The following is a 27,047-nucleotide window of genomic DNA, read 5'->3' as shown; positions in this document are numbered from 1 at the left end:
ATTGCATAGATCAGGTTGAGAAGAACTGACACCTTAACAATGTTGAGTCTTCCCACTCACAGACATGGAGTATCTCTCCATTTATTTAATTCTTTGATTCCTTTCATCAAAGTTTTTATATAGAATGTGTATATATTTTGTTAGATTTATACCTAAGTATTTCTTTTTCAATCATCAATTTTTTTTTTTTTTTTTAAATTATTTTATTTATTTATTTATTTTTGGCTGTGTTGGGTCTTCGTTTCTGTGCTAGGGCTTTCTCTAGTTGCGGCGAGCAGGGGCCACTCTTCATCGCGGTGCGCGGGCCTCTCACTGTCGCGGCCTCTCCTGTTGCGGAGCACAGGCTCCAGACGCGCAGGCTCAGTAGTTGTGGCTCACGGGCCCAGTTGCTCCGCGGCATGTGGGATCCTCCCAGGCCAGGGCTGGAACCCGTGTCCCCTGCATTGGCAGGCGGACTCTCAACCACTGCGCCACCAGGGAAGCCCAATCATCAATTTTAATGGCTGTAGAAATGCTTAAAAATCTTTTAAAACCCAATGCACAATATTTACAACCATCAAGCTTTTGGGGCCAGGCCACCTGTTTTCCATTTGTGGCTCATCAAAGTGCTATGACCCACGGGCTGGGAATTTTTCAGTAAGGAGCAGCAGCTACTACCACTGAGCATGAGCCATCTCTCCCACTGCTACTTCTTTATTAGGCACTGGACCTTGCCAGTTCTTCTCTGCTGTGGCCAATGTTCCCACTCCTCAGGTGGATCCATTTTTCCTTTACTCAAATATCTCTGGTTGTCTGTAGGGACAGGTTCAGATTTGTCTGTAGGGACAGGTTCAGAGATTTTTGGAGGGGAGTTTTAGTCAGGCTTTTGTTTATCAGACCTAGAAATTTTGTCTGTTCTACAGATCAAATAGGACCTTAGTTGGATGTCTAGTGATCAGCAAATTCCTGTGGGTCACATCACTCTGAAGTCATTTGGGTCCCACTGCTCATGACTGTCTCCGTGCCCTCCTGGGCACCGAAGGTTAAGTACCACTATTTGTCCTCTGCTAATCCAGGCTCCGATCATCTCCATTTAAATCAGGGAGGTCCTTTTAACTGCAGAGGTTTTCAAAGCACCCCTGGTCACAGAGAACAACCACTGTGGTACTTTTCAATGATGGCCGTGCTTCCTTCAGCCATGATTCTCCCAAAGCTGTGGTGGAGGCCCCCTCAGGACTCATGGTTACAAGAGAGGTGAACTGGCTACATATGAGCATCCACTTCAGTGTTTCCTTCTCCTTGATTCTTTGGATTTTTCTCCTGTACAAATATTGGGGGATTTCTTCCTTCTCATTTTCATTTAGCTCAGTCCAAAAGTCAGTCAATTTATTTAGATGGTACATTGAAACCAGAGTCACTGAAAAGTGCACTCAAATCAACAACTTTAGGTTTATTTACACACATACTTCTCAAGTTAAATTAGCAAAACCTTGTAATTCTTTCTCTTCCTGGGGTTGACTTTGTAACTGGCTTTCCATGCGTGCCTGGATCTGATGCAAGTATTAAGAGTGAGAGTAGTCAGAGGTGGTGGGCAAGAGGTGGCAAGGAGATTGTCTTCCCTTTCCAGGGTAACTGCCTCAGGTGAGGTCAGAATAGGGTCTTCAAACAATGCAGGAACAGCCTTTTTAGATAAGGGAAGAGGCTTTGCTTCTGCTGCCAAGAGGGACTTGGGGGCTTGAGTTACTAGGAATTAACCAAATCCTCCTTTATGGCCCCATTTCTGTTCCCAGATTCCCAATCTTTCCTGAAGATAATTATCTCTCACACATGAAATCTGGTGAGGCTGATAATTCAATTGACTTCGTAATTTGGCAACTTGTAGAAAAAAATTTGAGTTTGCTGTTTAGCCTTGTGGTTCAATTAATAAAAAATTCTTTTAGCTCTGTCATAGAATACAGCTTTTTTAAAAAGTTGTGAGCTGAGAATTTAGGACTCAGTGTGTCATTGCTCTTCTTTAAGTGGCCCAGTTTTAAGCTCACCTCTTGAGTTCATTCTTTGAATTCCTCTTGCTCCTCATGTTATTTCATGACCATGGCCACTCGGTTTCCCAAAGCCTTGTCTTCAATGGGTACTTCACTCCAGGTGACCGTATGTGGTAATTTCCCCAGCTGTTTTTCATGTATTCCAAGGGCTTCCCAAGCCCACATTATACTTGTTGAATCTCAGCCTTCCAAACCAGACCAGGTAGCCAATCTCAGATTCTTCTCATTTCCTCGGAATGCTGTTGCTTGCAATCCCACTTTGGGTGACCTCTGTTCTGTCCTTTTCCCTACAGTCCTGATTTGACTTCCCTGAAATTTGAGATAACAATTTTGGGGTATTGAGCTTGATTCTTTTGGAGCGGAAGGCTTGCTACAGTAAGAAGAGACAAGTATGTAGCCTTAAAAGAAAAGCTTGGGTTGTCTTGCGTGGTGACTTTTCTTTGATCTCTAGGCTATCTTAGATCTGCTCTTTGGGTTGGGAGAGATGATTCAACCCCAGCTGTAGTTTTCATACTGGAGTGGAACAGTCTCAACACCGCCATCTCATATGCCTGTGGAGCTTTATAGAGTACAGACCTGTCCTCCACTGGCCTTGTCTCATCCCAGCTTCTCAGCCACCTGTGAGATGAGCAGAACAAACATAGACGGGCTTGCCTTTGAAGCTGAGAAAAGAAATGAAGAGGCTTTCCCAGGATTCTCAGGGTCGGCCAGTAGCTAGGCCAAGAGTGAAATCCACATCTTCCCAGACTCTCCACACTGAACTCCCTGTCAGGTCCTGCCCTAACATGCCTCAGCCCGGGGCAAGAATACACATGGAGGCCCACACACTATTATCTAAATATTCACAAGCAATAATCAAGCTATCAACTGTTAAATAAAATATACTCTATCCTCCTATCTCGACATTTGGAGTTTCCAGAAGCAAATGCTGAGACTGAATTTGGCATATTGGGTATTTATTAGTGATCAACACAGGGAGGAAGCCGGAGCAGGCAGAGGGAGGAAATTGACTGCAGTGCAGACCCCAGGCAAGCCTCAGCCAATCCCACGGGGGTGTCCCAGAGCACTGATGGCCCATCAAAGTGTATCAGGTTTAGGTGAAATGACTGGGCCATCCCTCCCCACCCCAAGTACAGGGCATACCTTTGGATGAGGAGGCTCTGTGCAGCTGCAGCAAGAGCCGACAATTGGGCAATGAGCCCTTCCTCTAACGAATACTCCTTAATAACGACCTGTTCAGCCCAGGAAAGGGCAGCAGGGTGAGAGACCCGCCTTCTCTTCCCACTTCTGGATGTCCTGGCCTCCACATCCAAAGTCCACCTGCCTCTACAGCCGCCCTTGGGCCTATGGGCACACCACACAGGGGCTTGAGACACCCTGGGAAAGACAGAGGGGCAGGAGACGCCTATCCCCAACATCCTGGAGGCAGAATCCCAGGGTTCCCAGTACCCAGAGATTGGCCTAAAACCGGACGGGCATACCTCCATGCTTGGACAATGCAGGAGCAGAAGGAAGTCCCTTAAGGGTCCCCCTTAGGGCAGGATAAGGACCCTCTTGCTCAGGTCTAAGGTACTGCTACCAGAGATGGAAGTGAAATGTTGGGAGACAAAAAAGAGAAATTGCTTAAGGAAGGTTCTGAATTTCTTAGAGAAGGAGATTGACTCTCAGTTAATATTAAATAAAATAAAGGCTTACAAAAATCCCCATGAGTACCAGGGATTGTGACTGTTAGCCTTGTTGCCGTTGTAGCGGAGCAAGGGCCTCATGTCACTCTCGGGGTTCGCCCTTGGTCCAGTAATCCTCTCCCGCGGGGGAATCCTCCTTGCGGGTGTAGGTCAGGATCGCCCTCCACCCCCCGCCCGCCGCCAGGTCCCTGGGGCCAAGCAGAGCAGGGCGCTGTCGGGCGCCTGGGGGAGCCGGGGCAGGGACGTGCGCGACCAGGAGCCAGAGTGATCGCGGCCGGAGAGGGAGGAGGCTGCCGGGCCCAGCCTGACGCAGAGGCGGCGGCGGCGGAGCAGGCCACTGCCGGGGCGCCCCGGCCACCAGCGTTAGCCCTCTCTCCGCCTTCTCCTGCCGCGGCTCCTCGCGAGTGGGAGTGAGTACGTCGCGCGCCAGCCGGGGGTCGCGGGCTCGGGGCATCCTCTGCAAGCGAGCCCGGGCGGAGGGAGGCGCAGGAGCGCGCGCGAGGGGCGGAGGCGGGGAAAGGAGCGGGCGAGGCGGAGGCGAGGGAGCGGAGGGAGGGGAGCGAGGAGAGGGAGGGGCCCGCCTGCCGCGCCCCGGCCGCTCGGCGTGTGTGGCCGCAGGCGCCCGTCGCCGCTGCTGTCCCGGGGCTGAGCCGCGCCCGGGTTTCCAGGACGGTGCGTGAGCGAGTGTGTGTGTCCGCGCGGGCGAGCGCCGCGCCGGCCCGGAGCCTCTCGCTCGCTTCCACGGGCCGCGGTGCATGTTCGCCTCCTGCCACTGTGTGCCGAGAGGCAGGAGGACCATGAAAATGATCCACTTTCGGAGCTCCAGCATCAAATCGCTCAGCCAGGAGATGAAATGCACCATTCGGCTGCTGGACGACTCGGAGATCTCCTGCCACATCCAGGTGCTGGGGCGAGGGAGTGGACTACACGCCGGGCGCAGGACTGGGGGGCCTCTGCGGGTGGGCGTGCGCCGGCAGGGGCGAGAAACCCAGTCGGGGGCCTGCTAGAAAGCCACATTTCTCTTCCTCCGCCCCCTGAGACTGGGAGCCCTACCCAGGGATGGTGGCACTGTCCCCCGCAGGCACCAGGCGCGCGTTTTGCGTTCCCGGGGCCCCTTCCTCTGGCTTACACGCTGCGCTCAAGTCTCGCTGCGCCTAGGCTGGGGGCGCAGGGCAGCTACCTCCTGGGGCACTCTAACCCCTCTGTTCCCTACCCCGTCGGGATATATGAGTTCTGAGAGCCGAGAGGGGTACCTGCATGTCGCCCACTTTTTCCTTCCTCCCTTCCTCCACGTGGAGAAGGCATGCACCAGCCTGGGCTCACTCATTTCTTTCTCTGGCGCCCGGGCTCCGAAGGTGCCCTCAGTCCCAGGGACCTGCTCCCTCTCGCTGCCTCCCCTCTACCGGTGGCCTTTACTTCTCAGCGTGGAGCGGCGGCGAAGTTTCCCGGGAGTGAAGAGAGGCCAGGCAGCCCCGGGCTCCAGCCTTAAGGGGTGGGGCGGGCTCTGCGCGGACTGGAGCTACCTCGAAAGGAATCGTGTGAAATCTGAGTGTTTCAGAGAAAAGAAAAGGGCTGTGAGGCCGGCAGGGAGGGAACCCTGCAGGACTTGGGTTCCGGGAAAAAGCGCCCTTTGGGATATTGGTGGACATTTGCTCTCGTCCAAGTTGGAGAAGGCCACAGTTGTTTGGGCGAAGGCAGCTTTGCTGGCAACCCCATCCTCGGGTAGTAAGTGCCTTTGGGCTTGCAGTAGATCTAGTGTGAGCTGCAGCGGGGTGTGTGTGTGTGTGTGTGTGTGTGTGTGTGTGTGTGTGTGTGTGTGTGTGTGTTCTTTCGGTGCATGTATTTGTAGGCAGGTATGTGTCCTGTCCCAAGACCCACTTGGGACACACAACCTGGAAAGGTCATGTCAGGGTTCAGCACTATTAGCTTCTGACTTGTAAATCGATTTACTTATTTATCTCTGTGATTTCGTCTTCTCACATACCTGAGTCTTGAAGCTCCAGTACGGAGTGAGCTGTTTTAAAAATACTGGGCACCCTACCCCCGTTCTGGTGAGGGATGAATGGGAGCAGCGTCTCCCAGGGGCAAGAATCTGCCTCTGGGCTGTGTTAACCAAGAATGAATGAATGAATGAATGAATGAATGAATGGTCTTCCCCCTCCCCTTTTTTCTTTTCTTGTGGGACTTTGTGACATAGGGACTGTGACAACTAATTTGTGAGCTGACAACTGGATAAGTTTCAAGGCAGGAATGTGGTGCCCCATGACCTCCCAGGAAAGTAGGCTCCACTGACTTTTCTGGAGGATCTTGAATTTCATTCTGGGCTAAGCATTGCTGCTAAACTGAATAATAAAAGGATTAGCAGGATAGGCAGTTTTTCTGCTGCCACAGGGTTGCACAGAAACATTTGGCATGTACTGTCTTGTGATTCAGAGAGAGTAGTTTGTGCATTTTGCTTTAAGTCCTAAAGTGGGTATACAAGAACTTTAACCCATATTGAATATGTAGATAATGAAGGGACCAGTGGCAGAGAGTGGGGCTGTTGAGTTCTCCTGGGCTCTCTCAGCCCTCTCTCTGCCCTGTCCTTTCCCACTTGGAGTTGACACCACTGTTTTTTTTCCCTTTGGGGGAGGAGGTCTTCCTTAGAATAGATAAATAGTCCCCAAAGGACATGTATGCATTGCCTGGTGTTCTGGGAAACAATAAATTGTAGCCAGTCTAATAGCAATTTGGAATGTTAGAGTTTGTATGGCCCAACTGATGCCAAAGAGGTTAAAATGCTATGTTCCAAAATGTTGATTTTGGCATTGCTTAAGAAAATCAAGTGTTTTATTGGGAGGCACATCTGCCCCCAAATGGTGATTATCATTTAACCAATGAAAATGAATTAAAAGATTTTATTTTGATAATTTTGGAACTTATGCCTTCCTAGAATATTTCAACCTGGGAATTGATGTTACACTTCTGAGCATAAGGTCACAAAAAAATTTCCATTTGTTTAGGATGAAGACAAAATGATTTTTTTTTTAAAAAGAAGCTTTTGGAGTCACCAGTACATGCCCTGGGGAATCCACCTGTCTTTCCTTTCTTGCTTGCCTTTTTCCTCCATTTTAGGGAATCACAAAGTTAAAAGAGAGTGTAGATTGTTACACAGATCTTCCCTCTATAACCCACACAAAATGTGAGTTATGGATTTTTTTTTTTTTTTTTGCAAAACAATAGCTTTTAAATATTCTTTTCCAAACTATATAATTTGGGTGGTTATTGACAAAAAAAACCCTTTCAAACAAACAATGTAATGGCTCAGTGTCAGCAGCCTGATAGCCAGTTCCAGTAGGAGATGCCAAGAGTCACTTGCCGTGGCTCTTCATAGGGTCTAGGATGCTGTCCCATTATGTCATTTGCATGTGAATGTTTAGGTAGAGTGGAAGAGGAATTCCAACCAGATAGGGAGCAAAAGGAGAGTCTAGGGCACCAGACAGAGGCCTGGGGAGGGGAGGGAGTTGCTAAATGTTCCCTATTGGGCTTTTCCAACTGAGCCAACCCTTGAAGTCTAGAGACTGTGGAAGGACATGGCTTAGCTCTCATCTCTTTCATTCAGTCTTGCTGTTTCAAGTAGAGCGGAGTCTTAGCCATCTTCCCCATTCCATCCACGTTTTCAGACGCTGGCAGTGTATTCACAACTCCTTCTAATGAGCCTGCCATTTTTAATACTGACTCTTATTGAGTAAAATATAGACTTTTTACATTATTTCTTTGTTAGCAAATCCTGGTAAACATGGTTGCTATTATTGGAATTGCCTGGAAATTTGTATTTGTATTTGAATAGAAATCCTGGCACTGTGCCTAGTACACAGTAGGCACTTAGTAATTATTTATAGATGTAGATTGAATAATTTCTGTCTGGGCTGTTAAATTCGTGAGGTTAGGAACTTTTGTTGTGGTGGTTGTTCAAGGAGTCCTCAGTACCTAGAGCAGAAACTGGCATATAGTTGTGTTCAGTAAACACTTGTTGAATGAATGAATGCTACCGGCCCAGTATTTAATGTAGCTCATTACCTGTCAGCATGAGGGTAGCATGACAGCACTGGACTGGGAATCAGGAGATACATGATTTAGTTATGTTACCAACCAGTCGTGTGACACTGAGTGAGTCATTTGACATTTGGAATCAATGTTTCTTGTTTTGTAAAATAAGGGAGTTGGGTTAGAATGGATGGCTCCAGTTTAAAAAGTCTGTAGTTTAACTACTACCTAGACCAATTACCTTTGAGTAAAACATTGCTGTTGACAGAGTGGTTGTATACACATTATCTCATGTGATTTTCATTCTTATCCTGTTACCTCCGTTTTATTGATATTATTGTGTTCTTGAGTGTTATCTTAATTTTATAGGTGTAGAAAATGAGGTTCAGAGATATTAGGCAACTTGAGTCACCTGGCAAGTAAGTAGATTAGAAGCCATGTCATTTGACTCAGAATCCAGAGCCCTTTCTTCTCTGCAGCTGCCTCCTGAGACTTGAGAATTAGGATGCTTTAGGCTGCAAATAAGACAGTAGCCAAGTTGAAGTGGCTTAAATAATAAGGAGGCTTATTATCTTACCTAATGAGAAGTCCAGAGGTAGGGTAGCTTCAGAGTTGTTCAGCAGCTCTGCGTGGACCTAGGTACTTTCCATCTTTCCACTCTGCCACCTCAACATGTCACCTTTGTCATTTATAGTCCTGGTTATAAGGTGGCTGTAGTAGTTCTGAATGTCAGTCAAGTACTAACACATCCACCGTATAAGAGGTGGTGTTTCTTCCTACATTTCTTTTTATCATGGGGGAACACCATTCCTGGAGGCCCCCATCAGTCTTCCCTTCAGATCCTATTGGCCAGGATTAGATCCTATACCCAGGACTTAGCTGCAAAAGAGTCTAGAAACGTGTACATTTGGTATCTGCGCCCTTCACTCCCTATAACGGGAGGTGGACTTTGACATCACGGAAGCAATGGAGAGGTGTGTGTACGTGTGCATGTGCCTGTGTGTGTGTAGTAGGGGGCTGGGGAACTGCTGTTGGCTAAGCAAGCAGTAGTGTCTTTCAGAATAGGTCAAACTGAGTTACAATTATTGTTACAATAAAACTGTCAGGAAAGTTTAATAAGATGTTAAGTAAGCCCAGGCTTACTTTTAGGCAATCTTTGTATGATCAAATTCCACAACAAGAAAAATCATCGGATAGTCCTTTGTAGTTGGTGTTGTTAAATCAGTTCAGTCCTTACTGAGCAGGTGGGTTCTGGGTAGCTACAAGCCATCTTGTATAGAGCAGGCACCTCTGCTCTTGTTGAAGTGGCAGTATGGCAAAGTGGTTGAGAACTTATGTTCCCGAGTGCTACTTGCCTGGGTTTGAACCCTGGCTCTACCATTAACTAGCCAGGTGATTTGGGCAAGTCACTTTGCCTCTTTAGGTCTCAGTTTCCTCATCTGTAAAATGGGGATAATAATGGCACAACCTCATGGGCTTGTTGTTAACGATTAAATGTGGGATATATGCCGAGCGCTTAGTACCTAGTCCATTGTAAGAGCTGAAAAAATATTGATGGTTGTCTTACTATTATGTGAAGGTATATTGGATTTAATCCTAAGTAGTGGGAAGGCTTTGGCTTGGAATCTGATGTCTTTAAGACCAAACTCCATTACTTTTTGATTGTGCAAGACCTTAAGCGAGTCACTGGGCCTCCTGTTTTTTAATCTGTGAAATGGGCACAATAATTCCTCAATTGCCAGTCTCCATTGGGTTGTTGAGGTTATGTCTATAAAAGCATGTTGCAAATGTTAAAACATCACCCAAATGTAGAATACTATTCTAATTAATTCAGTTGAAAAAAAAAGAGAGAGTAGTTTACTGCATCCTGATTTTCTTATCTTCTGGAACAGGGATTGGATGGTCACATGCAAACATACATATGTGCTAAATATCAGGCCCCATGATGATCCTGCTGGTGAAATTCAAGCTAGGTGCAGCTGACAGCCACACCTTTTCTGCTAGTAAGGACAATCCAACACTTTTCTCTATCAAACTCATTGAGAATGCCATTCAGAGTGCAGTGAAGATCAGACACAAAAGGAATAGGAGAGACAGTTTGTTAAATACTGTGGTCTAGCTCTGACGTGTTTAGGCCTAGATTACATGGGCCAGCTCTTTGTATTAAGTATATTCTGACAAAAAAAGTAATGTTATTTCAATGGCCTGCTAAGATCTTATCTCTTGATGTCCTCAAAGCAAAGGCAAAGTGTATTGACTGTGGGGAGAGTACAGTACTGTTAGCTCCACATCATTTGGACAGTATATCAGCTGGGTGCTTTTAACTAACAAATCCTAATTCAAACTGGCTTTAGCACTAAGGATGTTTACTGGGTCACATATCCAGAAGTGCTGATTTAAGTAAGGACCTAATTCAAGGACTATCCTGCCTTTTTGTGAGGCTTTATCCTCAGACTGATAGTGAAATGGTTATAGCAGTTCCAGTTCTCACATTTTCATTGGACACCCTCCAGAAGAAGAGAAAAACCACTTCCCACTCAGCATTCCAAGCAAAAGTCCTGCAGTCATTCTGATCAGACCTCCTGGGTCGCATGCCCACCCTGAACACAGTGAGTGTAATCAATAGAAGGGAACGTGCTGATTAGCTTAAGGCGACCAGAACCTGACCCTGGGACTCAGAGTGGAATCAGCTTCCTTTCTGGTGGTGGTCTGCATGGGGGAGAGGTCAATGCCTAGAAATCAGGGCTCTCCTCCGAAGGGGGAGGGGGGAGGGGGAGGGCTGCTAGGAAGTTAACCATACTAGATTCTTTGTCTGTCTGGGTCAGTGATTCTCAAAGTGTGTTCTGGGGACCCCCGGGAGTCCCTGAGATCCTTGCAGGGGGTCTATGAGGTTCAAACTATTTTCAAAATAATACTAAGATGTTGTTTGCCTCTTCTGGGTGAAAGAGTTTTATCAAGGTATAATTTACATACCATAAAATTCACCCATTTAAAGTGTACAATTTTAAGATCTTCACAGAGTTGTGCAACCATTACCACAAGCACTTTTGGAACATTTTCATCATCCCCAAAAGAAACCCTATGCTCTTTAGTAGTCACACTCCCCTTTCCCCCTAAACCTCCTAGCCCTAGGTAGCCACTAATCTAACTTCTGTCTCTAGAGATTTGTCTATTGTGGCCATTTGATAAAAATGAAATCATACAATGATCTTTTGTGTCTGGCTTCTTTCAGTTAGCATAATGTTTGCAAGGCTCATCCATGTTGTAGCATGTATCAGTATTTTTTCACTTTTAATTGCTGAATAATATTCTATTGTATGGATAGATCACAGTTTATCAATTTATCCGTTGATGAAAATTTGGGTTGTTTCCACTTTTTGGCTATTATGAAGAACGTTGCAGTGCATATTCCTGTAAAATTCGCCATTTCTTTTCGGTATACACCTGGGAGTGAAATTACTGTGTCATATGTTTAGTAACTCTGTTTAATCTTTTGAATTGAACAGTTTGCCAAACTGTTCTCCCAAGCAGCTGCACCATTTTACATTTCCACCAGCAGTGTATAAGGGTTTCAGTTTCTCCACAGTCTTGCCAACACTTGTTATTAACTATTTGATTATAGCTATCTTTGTGGATGTGAAGTGATATCTTATTGTGGTTTTGATTTGCATTTCCTTGTTGCTAATGATGTTGAGCATCATTTCATGTGCTAATTGGCCATTTGTATATCTTCTTTGGAGAACTGTCCGTTTGGATCCTTTGCCCATTTAAAAGTTGAATTGTCTCTTTATTATTGAGTTCTAATAATTCTTTATATATTCTGGATACAGACCCCTTATTTAATAAATGATTTAAAGGTTTTTTTTTTCCCCATTCTTAGGGTTGTCTTTTTACTCCGATGGTGTCAACATTTTAAAAATTTTGATGAAGTCCAATTTATCTATTTTTTCTTTTGTTGTTTCTGATTTTTGTGTCATAGCTAACTAACTATTGCCTAAACCAAGGTCATGAGATTTATACCTGTGTTTCCTTCGAACAGTTTTATAGTTTTAGCTCTTACATTTAGGTCTTTGAATCATTATTTTATTGATATGTGATCACATACCATAAAATTTCACCATTTTAAACTGTAAAATTCAGTAGATTTAGTATATTCACAAAGTTGTACAACGATCACCACTAATTCCAGAACATTTTCATCATCCCCCAAATAAAACTGTACCCACTAATTGTCCCCATCTGGGACTTCCCTGGTGGTCCAGTGGCTAAGACTGTGCACTCCCAATGCAGGGGCCCCAGGTTCCATCCCTGGTCAGGGAACTAGACCCCACATGCGCAACTAAGAGTTCGCATGCCGCAACTAAAAAAAAAAAAAAGATCCCACATGCCGCAACTAAAGATCCTGCATGCTGCTACTGAAGATCCTGCATTTTGCAATGAAGATCCCGCCTGCTGCAACTAAGACCCAGCACAGCCAAATAAATAAATAAATATTTTTAAAAAATAGTCCCCATCTGATCCATTTTGAATTAATTTTTGTATATGGTGCGAGGTAGGGGTTGAACTTGGTTTTTTGCATGTGGATATCCAGTTGTCCCAGCACCATTTGTTGAAAAAACTATTTTTGTATTTGTCATCCTTGTTGAGATGTTGATTTGCCTTTTCCACTCTCATTCTCTCATAAGTATACAGCAGAGTTTTCCAGAGGCTGCATGATATGTGATATTGCAACACATTGACTATGGAAGCAGATGTGAGAATCCAGCTGTCTTCTGTTAAGCCAGACAGTAAAGATATTTACAAAAATGTAAAAAGCACTACTTTTCTCACTAAATTAGTCTTTATTTTGTAAGATAAAGTTATTTTTCATAAAAGTATGCTATTTATGTTAATGTGCAATGGGTTTATTATTTTTTTTAAATGAATCAGTGATTGAATATTTTAAAAATTATCAGCAAATATTGAGATATACAACCCAAATAAACAAAAGTTCTATAGATCATCAATAGTGTAAGGGAGTTTTCAGGCCAAAAAGCTCACGAATTGCTGGTTTTGGTGACTATCAATTTACTGAACTTCCTGAAAAATTTTTAAAAAACCCTAGGTAAAACAAAATAGAACTCCCATGCATCTTGGGCCTCCAAGATTGCAAGTTACAAGTACTTGAAATGATGTCAATTAAATAAAAAACCCAGTTGTACATGGAAAATGTGTATATGTATATTTGGAATTCTTAGTATTAACGATATACCTGTGTGTGTGCATGTGTGCATGCATGTGTGTGCGTATGTGTGTGTGTGTGCATTGCAATATTAAGAGTAGAAGATCAAGGGCACGCTCTGCTGTCCTAAGCATTTCCCAATTGCACTTGCTCTCCAGCTGAATCTCAATTTTTTTCAACTCTAATAATTAGGTAAAGCCTTGTCTTACTTTGAGACCCCTCTTTTGATTATGGAAAATGTACAGCAACAGTGCATTAACATGTAAACTGCTTGAATCAGGCCCATCAGTCACTGAATTCTTAAGTTGTTACTTCTTTTTCTGAGTAGGCACTTTGGGAACTCTTAAAAACGTGGGATAGGGAGGGTGGGAGGGAGACGCAAGAGGGAGGAGATATGGGGATATATGTATATGTATAGCTGATTCACTTTGTTATAAAGCAGAAACTAACACACCATTGTAAAGCAATTATACTGCAATAAAGATGTTAAAAAGCAAAACATGGCAGGAAGAGAAATATCGGAATTTGTCCCACAGAGAATCTAGTATGAGATTCACATGCGTGAGTGATAGGCATTCAATAGCTAGCAGGGTTCTCTCTCAGTTCCCACTTTGTGTGGGGAAGGATTCAAGTTGCTCCTCCTATGAAATAGCAGAGAGCCAAATGTGGAGTCCAGAGATGGGGAAAAATGGGATTATGATCAGGAGCCATTAGGGCAGGTTTTGCAACTGAGGTTTGAACTTAATTCAGGCTAAAAGGAGTTGGCGTTCAGCTCTTGGGAGGGATATATAAATGCTTTTCATTCTCTGACATTCATGTGGATCTTCTGTTCTGTTGTTAAAATGCACATTCTGATTCAGAAGGTCCTGAGGAGTGCCCTGAAATTCTGCATTTCTAATAGGCTTCCAGATAATGCTGCTGCTGCTGTTCTGTGAACCACACTTGGAATAGCAAGGCGTTAGTGAAATTTATCTGTTTCATAATAACATTCTTGATTTCCTTGAGTGTGGGGCTTTTTGGCCCTTGTCTCCCTTGATAACACCTCACCTGGCACATTTCCCTTAGTAGAGGTTCAGTGAATGAGTGAGTGAATGAATAAAGAAATCCATCCAGGTGTATCTATCACTGATAGACTGAAGTGCTGATTAGATATTGATGCTGCGGATGAAACGATTTCTTTTGACTCCCCATCCCAGCCAAATCAAGAGATTGTTTTTCAAACAGGATTTCCTGTGATGGCCAATCTGATGAAGGGTTGGGCGTCCGTGAGAGCGCATGGGGGCCCAGGATTAATGAGAGAGTTCTTGTCCCTCTGGGCCACACTTCCCACTCTTGCTTTCCTGTATCCTGGACCCTGGTGGCATTGTGGAGGAACTCTGGCAACTTCTTGGCACAAACAAATCATTGTGTATAAGCCAGCAGTGCCTGGAAATTCCCAGAGGCTTAGGGGACCCAGCTGTTCTCACTTTCAGAAGTGACCTCGGGGGACAGTGACCCCAGAGGACAGTGAAAAATACATTTGAGGTGTAACATAAGCTCTGGAGCTGTTTGTCTGGTGACTTCCCCTGAAGGTGCATTGAGGGAAGTGAGAGGATCACTTTGGAAAAACATGAAGTTAATTCTAAAGGGAAAGAACATTTGTATAGGTCAAGCAATTGTGTTTTTCAAAAGTGAATTAGTAAAGTTTTTTGAAATAACATCAATCTTATTCAGTAAACATTTAAAAAATATCTTCTACATGCCAAGCACAGAGCTGGGAACTAGAGATAAAAAGAAAATAAAATCAGACATCAAGAGGCTGATAGTCATTTGGAGGCAGAGAAACACGATCATGATTCAGGGACAAAATGACAGATATATGTGGGTGGAGGACCAAGAGGAGGCATCTGTGTCAGACTGAGACATCAATCAGTACCTCTGGTGTAGATGAATCTTGATTAATAATTAAAGGACAAGTGGAAATCAATTCTTTGACGGAGGGAAAAAGGCATTCCAAACACGGTGAGCCCTTGCTTGGTGTAAAGCCATGGCCATGAAACAGCATGATTGGACATAGAAATGAAGGAAGAGAGAATCTGGGATTAGTCCCAGGTGGTTGGTTTCAGTGACAGGGGTCATGGTGATACCAATCCAGTACTGGCCACACATTTTGGGGACCCACTGGAAAATGAAAATATGGGGCTCCCTGTTAAAAATTATTAAGAATTTCAAGATCACAAGAACAGACCATTAAACCAAGTGTGGGATCCTTCTCAGCATGGATCCCACACCAATGAAACTGACCCTGAGAAGACAGAATAAAGGAGAAGCAGGTTAGGGGAGAAGATGATGAGCCTGGGCATGTTGACTTCGTGGTGCCTGTAGGGAATCTGAGTGGAGAATTACTGGTAGCCAGTTGGAAATAAGGAATGAAAGTGAGCAGAGAGGTCTGGCATGGAGACACAGATAAGAGAGTCCTTAGTATTCATGCAAGTGGTGGTAGAAACCATGTGGTATGAATGAAACTATTATGATGGGTCTTCCTTTTTTGTCTTTCTGCTTGGGGAATCCTTGTAGATCAAACCAATGGAGTTTGAGCTCTGGAATTCTTTCCAAGAGCACTTACTCATTTTCCCTTAGTCTGGCAATTCCCACCTGAACGAGAGCTTCTCCATTTTCTTCTGCAAGAAAAAAAGGCAGCCAACTCAGAGTTCTCAGTGGAAAGGCACTTTCCTTCTCTTAATTCTCATTTTCTAGCTTGGAATAACCGATGAAAAAAAGTCCTCTCCCAGCTATAAGGCTCTGAGTTACAAAGCATAGGATTTTCACTCTAGGGAAGTTACCCTTTGAAACAGTGTCATGAACATTAAATAGATAATACATTTTAAAATCCTATCAACGTGGTGTAAAATTGATGTCAACATGTTATATGAGGAGGAACTTTGCAAGTTATGCTGCAATAATTTATCTTTTTAAAATATTTACTTACATCTCAGATATCCCCAATGGCAAATTTTGTTTTCTATTTAGTTTCCAGGAGATTATTGTGAATGTTGATTAAAATAAATTCAAGTTCTGTAAAATCCCTCAAAGAAATAATTTAATATTAGTAACATAATGGCCTGGATCTTAGATGTACAACAGAGCTTTGTCTGAATATATCTATTATTATGCTAAGGTTTGAAATATGATTATTCTGTAGCAGGGGAAGCAATTAGCATATTAACAGATTACAATTTGGTTTATTACCTCTCACCTCAGAAGCATAATTTGTTGCTTTAAGGCACTAGGCCTTGATGGTGAATGTTAGTCTGGAAAGGATTGACTGAATCAGGGTCTTCATGTGCAAACTGTGAAAATTCAAGTGCAATATCATTTACTAATGGATTGGTAATAAAATTAAGCAATCTTAAAATAAATCAGTAACTAATTAGCTTTATTAATAGAAGAGAGGACAAAAGCCTACTCAGTAAGTTGGCTAATAATTCTTCCTTGATGTTACTAACCGATGTTATTTTTTGGGCTGGTCTATACGCATATGACTGCCCATTGTTCTGAAAATAATGCTAGTGTCTGTGATCTTCATCCATATGTAGGTGTCATCTACAATGTTATGATGGTGGGAATTTATTGGTTCTTTGTTTAGCAGCATCCTTTCTTTCTGCTCATATGCCTCTTGATATCCTTGAGTAGTATGCTCATAAAGTGTATTAGCTAGTTGATTAAATTGAGATCCAGAGGTGTGATTTGCCTGAAGTTGCCTATTTAGCAAAATTAGGGTGGGGTATGGTGTCTTGGGTTATCGATTTGCTCCTACTAAATACTAAATACTACCCTTCTTTTGTTTTTGAATCTTTCTTGGCAGTCTAAATGATGTAATTCTTTTCCACTGACAACTGTTAATAGCACAAGGAAAAAACCTCACACTGACCACATTTCTGGGTAAAGAAAGCATGTTGATGTCTTAGAACTGTCATCTAAGGACACAATTTTAGTTCTTCTCTACTTTCTTTAGTCAATATATGGCTCAATGTACTTCCAAATGAAAATTGACATCAATTGATCAGGTAATTATGAATTGGCATCTAACGTTGCTAGATAATTGAAAGATACCTTCCCTTTCCCTTTACATGTTTGGCATGGTACCAAGCAATACGTTGCTTGTATTTTGAAATTTCAAAGTAACTTTCAAAAAATTACAAAGGAAAAAAAGAGGAAGGATGATGTCATAGAATTGTCTGTCTATCCTCTGTGGTAATTTACCTTGTAGTTTTGAGATTGACTCAGGAAGTCAAATTCTTAGCAATCCCAGGCCATGGTATTTAGAAGACTGCTAGAAAAATATGAAAGTAAAGTTTTTTGGTTAGGCACTGGTTACATCCTGGTCAGGCTCTCTTTGTTTTGAAGGCTTAGGTGGAAGAGTAATAAAATCTCTGGAGTCAGGGGTGGAAAAAACACTTCATACCACCTGGAGCCTTGTCAAGGGTAGCTTCACCTCTTGTGTTCCCAAACCTCAAGGGAGATGTATTTCTGCTGAAGGATCATGGCGGTGGGGGGCAGGGCACCTTGAATGACACATTTTGTCTCCACATTTGGAGACATAGTTTCTCCACCAGGCGTAGATGGCACCTTCTTGGTTCAGTGCTGATTAAAAGAAAACAAGGAGGAAAAGTTGTACAGTAATTCAAGGGCAGCCGTGAAGTCTGAGTTTGCAGCGCCAGCAGCAGTGTGGTAATTTGAGAATAGCAAATTAGAAGAACAAAGCAGATTTTAATCATATGCCACAGACAGGAAGGTGGTTTAGGTTTATCTCCAAAGTGTCCCTCCATTAGAGAAAGGGAGGTTTCTGCTCTAATCCAGTATTTATTGTTAAAGATTTCTTTGTTTTCTTTCCCCCAGCCTTTCTTTACTACACTCACTGGGTGGGAAATGCCAGTCTTTTTTCCCATCCATGTACTCAGCAGTTGTTAAATATGAAACATTTTCTTGATGTTATTGGAAATGGAGGCAGGGGGGCACAGATTTTGAGATTTGAGATTCAAGATCTTTACCTTTAGGAGATTTTTGTCTGAAGGCACAATTGTCCCCTCCCATCCTTTCCATCCACCCATCCACCGATCCATCCATTCATCTGTCAACCCAGCCACCCGCTCCTCCACTCATCCATCCAACAGACATTTGCTGAGCATCTCTCTTAAGGACCAGTCTGGGTACCAGAGATAAAAAGATAAGTAAGAATATGGTCCTTTCCAGTCTGGTAGAAAAGACAGCCACATAGATTCAAGGTGATACTATTACATTTGAAGAACACTAAGGTATTATTGGAGCATGTAGAGAAACCGAGGTATCAACTGGGGGAAGGTGTAACCCTCCTTTAATCTCTAATCACTCTCTTCCAAAGCCACTACTCCTCCAAAGGATATTCTTTGAAATGGATCGCTGATATTTTCTTACTCCCATTTAAATGTGAATAAGAGCATCTTTAAGAACTTTGCTCTTTGTCTTGCAAATATCTCAGCAAAAATTGTACCTTGCTATAAAATGTGATTTCAAGAGCAGTCACACACCCCATTCCCTGCTTTCTACCTGCTTTTCACCCTCAAAGTGTCTCCTATATAGAAATTCTTGAGCAGCCACTGGGGATCCTAATCCAGCCTGGGAAGGACAGCGAAGAGTTTTTTTTGGAGGAGATGATGTCTTAGCATCCAAGACTTAGATGAGTTTTAAAGAAAAAGTAGGCATTGTTTGGCCACTAAATTGGGGGACTGTGTTGAGAAGGGGTACAGTTAGGAAAAGAAGGGCCTCTGGCAGAAGGCTGTGCATAGGCAAAGACATGGTGTTTGTGAGGAACTAAGAAATGCATTGATTTTGTATGTTAACAGAGAGGTCCATCACTTGCAGTGGGGAGTTGGCAATTATCTGCTCAGACTATGCAGACAGTGCAGTGGTCAGCTGGAGTCTAGAAAACAGTATTGGCTACTGTTTACTAGGGAATAATCAGGACAACCCCACTGAGGCATGGTTTGTGTGGTTCAATGACAATCGCCATTGTTTTGCAGGGTCAGCTTGGCTACACTTCCAGAGTGAAAGGTAAGACATATCGCGTGTTTTATCTCAGGCACCGCCCTGAGGAACACTGGAGTTTTCAAGTTCTTAGTTGAGGTTTTAGACTCTTATGTGCTGTTGGGGTGGCGATGGTTCCATGACCTGTGACCTTCAGTGAGCCCAGTGATGAAGCGAGTCTTCCTTAATGACAGATCAGGAAATTGACAGACTTTTCCAAAGCAACTCATCCCTTTAACCTGTTAAGGTGGTCCTCAGTCCAACCAGAGAGGGCCTGATGGAAGTAGTTTGGGGGTTTCTGGAAATAAGTGTTGAACAGAAGTGAGAGGAATCGAAAAAGACCTCCTTCTGCACTTTAGATCAGCACTGTCCAGTAGAACCTTTGTGATGATGAAACTGTTCTTTATCTGTGCTGTCCAATTTGGTAGCTACTGGCCTCACGTGGCGATTGAGCACGTAAAATGTGACTGGTGTCACTGAGGGACTGAATTGTCAGTGTTATTTAATTTAGTTCATTAAAATCTAAATTTAAATAGTTACATATGCTAGAGGCTGTCATACTGAACAGTGCAGTGTTAGCCTCTTAATGGTGGTTAACTCTTGAAGGAGAGTCAGGGTGTGGAGTAACACCGGAAAACTTTCCTGCTTTCCTCTGCATACTGCTATACCATTTGCACTTTTGGTAAGCATTTGTTACTTCTGCATTTTTAAAAACTGTGTGACATTCTGGAAAAGGCAAAACTTTGGTGACAGTACAAAGATGAGTGGTTGCTTGGGGTGGGAGAAAGAGGGATGAATAGACAGAGAGCATGGAGTATTTTTAGAGCAGTGAAACTATTCTATATGATGCTATAATGGTGGATACATGTTGCTGTAAATTTGTCCAAACCCACGGAATGTATAAAATCAAGAGTGAACCCTAATGTAAACTCTGGACTTTGGATTATAATGATGTATCAATGTAGGTTCATCAATTGTAGGACATGTACCATTCTGGTGGGGGATGCTGATATTGGGGGAGGCTCTGCATATGTGGGGATGGGGGGTATATGGGAAATCTCTGTACCTTCTGCTGAATTTTGCTGTGAACCTAAAACTGCTCTAAAAATAAAGTCTATTTAAAAGGAAAAAAAATAAGACATTTTGGAGAAGAAATATGTGCCTTTATTCTCAGAGAGGACTTAGAAAGTTGGAAAAGATTTTAGATTTTTAGTCTAATGCCTGCATCTTTCTCGGGGAGCATCTAAGTCCTGAGAAGAGAAGGGACTCACTTAACCTGGTGAGTGACAGAGGACTAGGACCCAGGCATCCAGATTTCCATTTTCATAGTTCTTTCAATTTCATGGTAAGGCATTGTTTATGTGAGTTTGGTTAATGTTGCTATGGTTTTCCTGTGTACCTTGAAATAAGTGACATGCCATGATTTAAGTTCAAATTCAACTGTTCATTGCTGGTATATAGGAAAGAGATTGATTTTTTTAATATTAACCTTGTATCCTACAACCTTGCTATAATGACTTATTAGTGCAGGAGTTTTTTTGTTGATTCTTTCAGATTTTCTACATAGACAATCATGTCATCTGTGAATAAAGGCAGTTTTATTACTTCCTTCCCAATCTGTGTACCTTTTATTCTTTTTCTTGCCTTGTTGCATTAGCAAGGACTTCTAGTATGATGTTGAAAAGGAGTGGTGAGAGGGGCATCCTTGCCTTGTACCTGATCTTAGTGGGGAAAGCTTTGAGTTTCTCAACATTGAGGACGATATGAACTAAAGGTTTTTTGTAGATTTTTTTTTTAATCAAGTTGAGAAATCTCCCCTCTATTCCTAGTTTACTGAGAGTTTTTATGATGAATGGGTCCTGAATTGTCAAATGCTTTTTCTGCATTTATTGATATGATCACGTGATTTTTCTTTTTTAAAAAATATTTATTTATTTATTTTATTTTTGGCTGCATCGTGTCTTAGTTGCAGCATGCAGGAAGTTCGTTGTGGCATGTGGGATCCTCCACTGTGGCACACCGGCTTCTCTCTAGTTGTGGCGTGCGGGCTCCAGAGCATGTGGACTCTGTAGCTGCGGCATGTGGGCTCTCTAGTCGTGGCCCACATACTCAGTAGCTGTGGCGTGCGGGCTTAGTTGCCCCATGGCATGTGGGATCTTAGTTCCCCAACCAGGGATCGAACCTGCATCCCCTGCATTGGAAGGCGGATTCTTAACCACTGGACCACCAGGGAAGTCCCTTGATTTTTCTTTTTCAGTTTGTTGTTTTGATGGATTACATTTGATTTTTTTTATTGTTAAATTTTTTTTTAACATCTTTATTGGAGTATAATTGCTTTACAATGGTGTGTTAGTTTCTGCTTTATAGCAAAGTGAATCAGTTATACATATACATATGTTCCCATATCTCTTCCCTCTTGCGTCTCCCTCCCTCCCACCCTCCCTATCCCACCCCTCTAGGTGGTCACAAAGCACAGAGCTGATCTCCCTGTGCTATGCGGCTGCTTCCCACTAGCTATCTATTTTAAGTTTTGTAGTGTATATATGTCCATGCCACTCTCTCACTTTGTCACAGCTTACCCTTCCCTCTCCCCATATCCTCAAGTCCATTCTTTAGTAGGTCTGTGTCTTTATTGCCGTCTTGCCCCTAGGTTCTTCATGACCTTTTTTTCCTTAGATTCCATATATATGTGTTAGCATATGGTATTTGTTTTTCTCTTTCTGACTTACTTCACTCTGTATGACAGACTCTAGGTCCATCCACCTCACTACAAATAACTCATTTTGTTTCTTTTTATGGCTGAGTAATATTCCATTGTATATATGTGCCACATCTTCTTTATCCATTCATCTGTTGATGGACACTTAGGTTGCTTCCATGTCCTGGCTATTGTAAGTAGAGATGCAAGGAACATTTTTGTACATGACGCTTTTTGAATTATGGTTTTCTCAGGGTACATGCCCAGTAGTGGGATTGCTGGGTTGTATGGTAGTTCTATTTTTAGTTTTTTAAGGAGTCTCCATACTGTTCTCCACAGTGGCTGTATCAATTTACATTCCCACCAACAGTGCAAGAGGATTCCCTTTTCCCCACACCCTCTCCAGCATTTACTGTTTGTAGATTTTTTGATGATGGCCATTCTGACCGGTGTGAGATGATATCTCATTGTAGTTTTGATTTGCATTTCTCTAATGATTAATGATGTTGAGCATTCTTTCATGTGTTTATTGGCAATCTGTATATCTTCTTTGGAGAAATGTCTATTTAGGTCTTCTGCCCATTTTTGGATTGGGTTGTTCGTTTTTTTTGATATTGAGCTGCATGAGCTGCTTGTAAATTTTGGAGATTAATCCTTTGTCAGTTGCTTCGTTTGCAAATATTTTCTCCCATTCTGAGGGTTGTCTTTTCATCTTGTTTATGTTTTCCTTTGCTGTGCAAAAGCTTTTAAGTTTCATTAGGTCCCATTTGTTTATTTGTGTTTTTATTTCCATTTCTCTAGGCAGTGGGTCAAAAAGGATCTTGTTGTGATTTATGTCATAGAGTGTTCTGCCTATGTTTTCCTCTAAGAGTTTGATAGTGTCTGGCCTTACATTTAGGTCTTTAATCCATTTTGAGTTTATTTTTGTGCATGGTGTCAGGGAGTGTTCTAATTTCATACTTTTACATGTACCTGTCCAGTTTTCCCAGCACCACTTATTGAAGAGGCTCTCTTTTCTCCACTGTATATTCTTGCCTCCTTTATCAAAGATAAGGCTACCATATGTGCGTGGGTTTATCTCTGGGCTTTCTATCCTGTTCCATTGATCTATATTTCTGTTTTTGCGCCAGTACCATACTGTCTTGATTACTGTAGCTTTGTAGTATAGTCTGAAGTCAGGGAGTCTGATTCCTCCAGCTCCGTTTTTCTTTCTCAAGATAGCTTTGGCTATCTGGGGTCTTTTGTGTTTCCATACAAATTGTGAAATTTTTTGTTCTAGTTCTGTGAAAAATGCTAGTGGTAGTTTGATAGGGATTTCATTGAATGTGTAGATTGCTTTGGGTAGTAGAGTCATTTTCACAATGTTGATTCTTCCAATCCAAGAACATGGTATATCTCTCCATCTATTTGTATCATCTTTAATTTCTTTCATCAGTGTCTTATAATTTTTTGCATACAGGTCTTTTGTCTCCTTAGGTAGGTTTATTCCTAGATATCTTATTCTTTTTGTTGCAGTGGTAAATGGGAGTGTTTTCTTAATTTCACTTTCAGATTTTTCATCATTAGTGTATAGGGATGCTAGAGATTTCTGTGCATTAATTTTGTATCCTGCTACTTTACCAAATTCATAAATTAGCTCTAGTAGTTTTCTGGTAGCATCTTTAGGATTCTCTATGTATAGCATCAGGTCATCTGCTAACAGTGACAGCTTTACTTCTTCCTTTCCGATTTGGATTCCTTTTATTTCTTTTTCTTCTCTGATTGCTGTGGCTAAAACTTCCAAAACTATGTTGAATAATAGTGGTGAGAGTGGGCAACCTTGTCGTGTTCTTGATCTTAGTGGAAATGGTTTCAGTTTTTCACCATTGAGGACGATGTTGGCTGTGGGTTTGTCATATATGGCCTTTATTACGTTGAGGAAAGTTCCCTCTATGCCTACTTTCTGGAGGGTTTTTTATCATAAATGGGTGTTGGATTTTGTCGAAAGCTTTCTCTGCATCGATTGAAATGATCATATGGTTTTTCTCCTTCAATTTGTTAATATGGTGTATGACATTGATTGATTTGCATATATTGAAGAATCCTTGCATTCCTGGGATAAACCCCACTTGATCATGGTGTATGATCCTTTTAATGTGCTGTTGGATTCTGTTTGCTAGTATTTTGTTGAGGATTTTTGCATCTATATTCATCAGTGATATTGGCCTGTAGTTTTCTTTCTTTGTGACATCTTTGTCTGGTTTTGGTATCAGGGTAATGGTGGGCTCGTAGAATGAATTTGGGAGTGTTCCTCCCTCTGCTATATTTTGGAAGAGTTTGAGAAGGATAGGTGTTAGCTCTTCTCTAAATGTTTGATAGAATTCGCCTGTGAAGCCATCTGGTCCTGGGCTTTTGTTTGCTGGAAGATTTTTTTTTTTTTTTTTTTTTGGCTGAGTTGGGTCTCTGTTGCTGCATGCAGACTTTCTCTAGTTGCTTCGAGTGGGGGCTACTCTTCGTTGTGGTGCGTGGGCTTCTCATTGCGGTGGCTTCTCTTGTTGCAGAGCACGGGCTCTAGGCATGCGGGCTTCAGTAGTTGAGACTCACAGACTCTAGACTGCCGGCTTAGTAGTTGTGGCACATGGGCTTAGTTGCTCCGCAGCATGTGGGATCTTCCCGGACCAGGGATTGAACCTGTGTCCCCTGCATTGACAGGCGGATTCTTAACCAGTGTGCCACCAGGGAAGCCCCTGCTGGAAGATTTTTAATCACAGTTTCAATTTCAGTGCTTGTGATTGGTCTGTTCATATTTTCTATTTCTTCCTGGTTCAGTCTCGGAAGGCTATGCATTTCTAAGAATTTGTCCGTTTCTTCCACGTTGTCCATTTTATTGGCATAGAGTTGCTTGTAGTAATCTCTCAGGATCCTGTGTATTTCTGTAGTGTCAGTTGTTACTTCTCGTTTTTCATTTCTAATTCTATTGATTTGAGCCTTCTCCCTATTTTTCTTGATGAGTCTGGCTAATGGTTTATCAATTTTGTTTATCTTCTCAAAGAACCAGCTTTTAGTTTTATTGATCTTTGCTGTCATTTCCTTCATTTCTTTTTCATTTATTTCTGATCTGATCTTTATGATTTGTTTGCTTCTGCTAACTTTGGGGTTTTTTTGTTCTTCTTTCTCTAATTGCCTTGGATGTAATGTTAGGTTGTTTATTTGAGATGTTTCTTGTTTCTTAAGGTAGGATTGTATTGCTATAAACTTACCTCTTAGAACTGCTTTTGCTGCATCCCATAGGTTTTGGGTTGTCGTGTTTTCATTGTCATTTGTTTCTAGGTATTTTTAAATTTCCTCTTTGAGTTCTTCAGTGATCTCTTGGTTATTAAGTAGTGTATTGTTTAGCCTCCATGTGTTTGTATTTGTTACAGATTTTTTCCTGTAATTGATATCTAGTCTCATAGCGTTGTGGTCAGAAAAGATACTTGATATGATTTCAGTTTTCTTAAATTTACCAAGGCTTGATTTGTGACCCAAGGTAGGATCTATCCTGCAGAATATTCCATGAGCGCTTGAGAAGAATGTGTGTTCTGTTGTTTTTGGATGGAATGTCCTATAAATATCAATTAAGTCCATCTTGTTTAATGTATCATTTAAAGCTTGTATTCCCTTATTTATTTTCATTTTGGATGATCTGTCCATTGGTGAAAGTGGGGTGTTAAAGTCCCCTACTATGATTGTGTTACTGTCCATTTCCCCTTTTATGGCTGTTAGTATTTGCCTTATGTATTGAGGTGCTCCTATGTTGGGTGCATAGATATTTACAATTCTTATATCTTCTTCTTGGATTGATCCCTTTATCATTATGTAGTGTCCTTCTTTGTCTCTTGTAATAGTCTTTATTTTAAAGTCTATTTTGTCTGATATGAGAATTGCTATTCCAGGTTTCTTTTGATTTCCATTTGCATGGAATATCTTTTTCCATCCCCTCACTTTCAGTCTGTACGTGTCCCTAGGTCTGAAGTGGGTCTCTTGTCGACAGCATATATACAGATCTTGTTTTTGTATCCATTCAGCCAGTCTATATCTTTTGGTTGGAGCATTTAATCCATTTACATTTAAAGTAATTATCAATATATATGTTCTTATTACCATTTTCTTAATTGTTTTGTTACTGTAGGTCTTTTCCTTCTCTTGTGTTTCCTGCCTAGAGAAGTTCCTTTAGCATTTGTTGTAAAGCTGGTTTGGTGGTGCTGAATTTTCTTAGCTTTTGCTTGTCTGTAAAGGTTTTAATTTCTCCATCAAATCTGAATGAGATTCTTGCTGGGTAGAGTAATCTTGGTTGTAGGTTTTTCTCCTTCATCACTTTAAATATGTCCTGCCACTCCCTTCTTCCTTGCAGAGTTTCTGCTGAAAGATCAGCTGTTAACCTTATGGGCATTCCCTTGTGTGTTATTTGTTGTTTTTCCCTTGCTGCTTTTAATATTTGTTCTTTGTATTTAATTTTTGATAGTTTGATTAATATGTGTCTTGGCGTGTTTCTCCTTGGATTTACCCTGTATGGGACTCTCCATGCTTCCTGGACTTGATTATCTATTTCCTTTCCCATATTAGGGAAGTTTTCAACTATAATGTCTTCAAATATTTTCTCAGTCCCTTTCTTTTTCTCTTCTTCTTCTGGGACCCCTATAATTCGAATGTTGGTGCATTTACTGTTGTCCCAGAGGTCTCTGAGACTGTCCTCAGTTCTTTTCATTCTTTTTTCTTTATTCTGCTCTGCAGTAGTTATTTCCACTATTTTATCTTCCAGGTCACTTATCTGTTCTTCTGCCTCAGTTATTCTGCTATTGATCCCTTCTAGAGAATCTTTAATTTCATTTATTGTGTGGTTCATCACTGTTTGTTTGCTCTTTAGTTCTTCTAGGTCCTTGTTAAACATTTCTTGTATTTTCTCTATTTCCACGATTTTGGATCATGTTTACTATCATCATTCTGAATTCTTTTTCAGGTAGACTTCCTATTTCCTCTTCATTTGTTAGGTGTGGTGGGTTTTTGCCTTCCTCCTTCATCTGCTGTGTGTTTTTCTGTCTTCTCATTTTGCTTAACTTACTGTGTTTGGGGTGTCCTTTTTGCAGGCTGCAGGTTCATAGTTTCTATTGTTTTTGGTGTCTGTCCCCATTGGTTACTGTTGGTTCAGTGGGTTGTGTAGGCTTCCTGGTGGAGGGGACTAGTGCCTGTGTTCTGGTGGATGAGGCTGGATCTTGTCTTTCTGGTGGGCAGGTCCACGTCTGGTGGTGTGTTTTGGGGTGTCTGTGGCCTTATTATGATTTTAGGCAGCCTCTCTGCTAATGGATGTGGTTGTGTTCCTGTCTTGCTAGTTGTTT

At 42.1% G+C, this 27,047-nt stretch overlaps 1 protein-coding gene across 4 annotated transcripts in view; it reads left to right on the top strand.

The window, feature by feature from the left end:
- FRMD3 (FERM domain containing 3) overlaps window positions 1-27,047 on the top strand; it is a 371,558-nt gene that overhangs the window by 57,577 nt on the left and 286,934 nt on the right. For 2 of the 4 annotated variants that reach the window (XM_068552180.1, XM_068552177.1), the window contains exon 1: window positions 4,353-4,608. The exons of 1 other annotated variant lie outside the window; for it this stretch is intronic. In XM_068552180.1, coding sequence (XP_068408281.1) covers window positions 4,462-4,608 — 147 coding nt within the window. In that variant the 5' untranslated portion in view covers window positions 4,353-4,461. Of the gene's footprint in view, window positions 1-4,352; window positions 4,609-18,991; window positions 19,023-27,047 lie in introns of those variants that run through there. One more of the 4 variants, XM_068552181.1, reaches the window with a different exon arrangement.

Source organism: Eschrichtius robustus, chromosome 10 (assembly GCF_028021215.1).
Source record: "Eschrichtius robustus isolate mEscRob2 chromosome 10, mEscRob2.pri, whole genome shotgun sequence".
Taxonomy (NCBI): Eukaryota; Metazoa; Chordata; class Mammalia; order Artiodactyla; family Eschrichtiidae; genus Eschrichtius; species Eschrichtius robustus.
The sequence above is the reverse complement of the archived record's forward strand: the minus strand, read 5'-3'. Positions and strand labels throughout refer to the sequence as shown.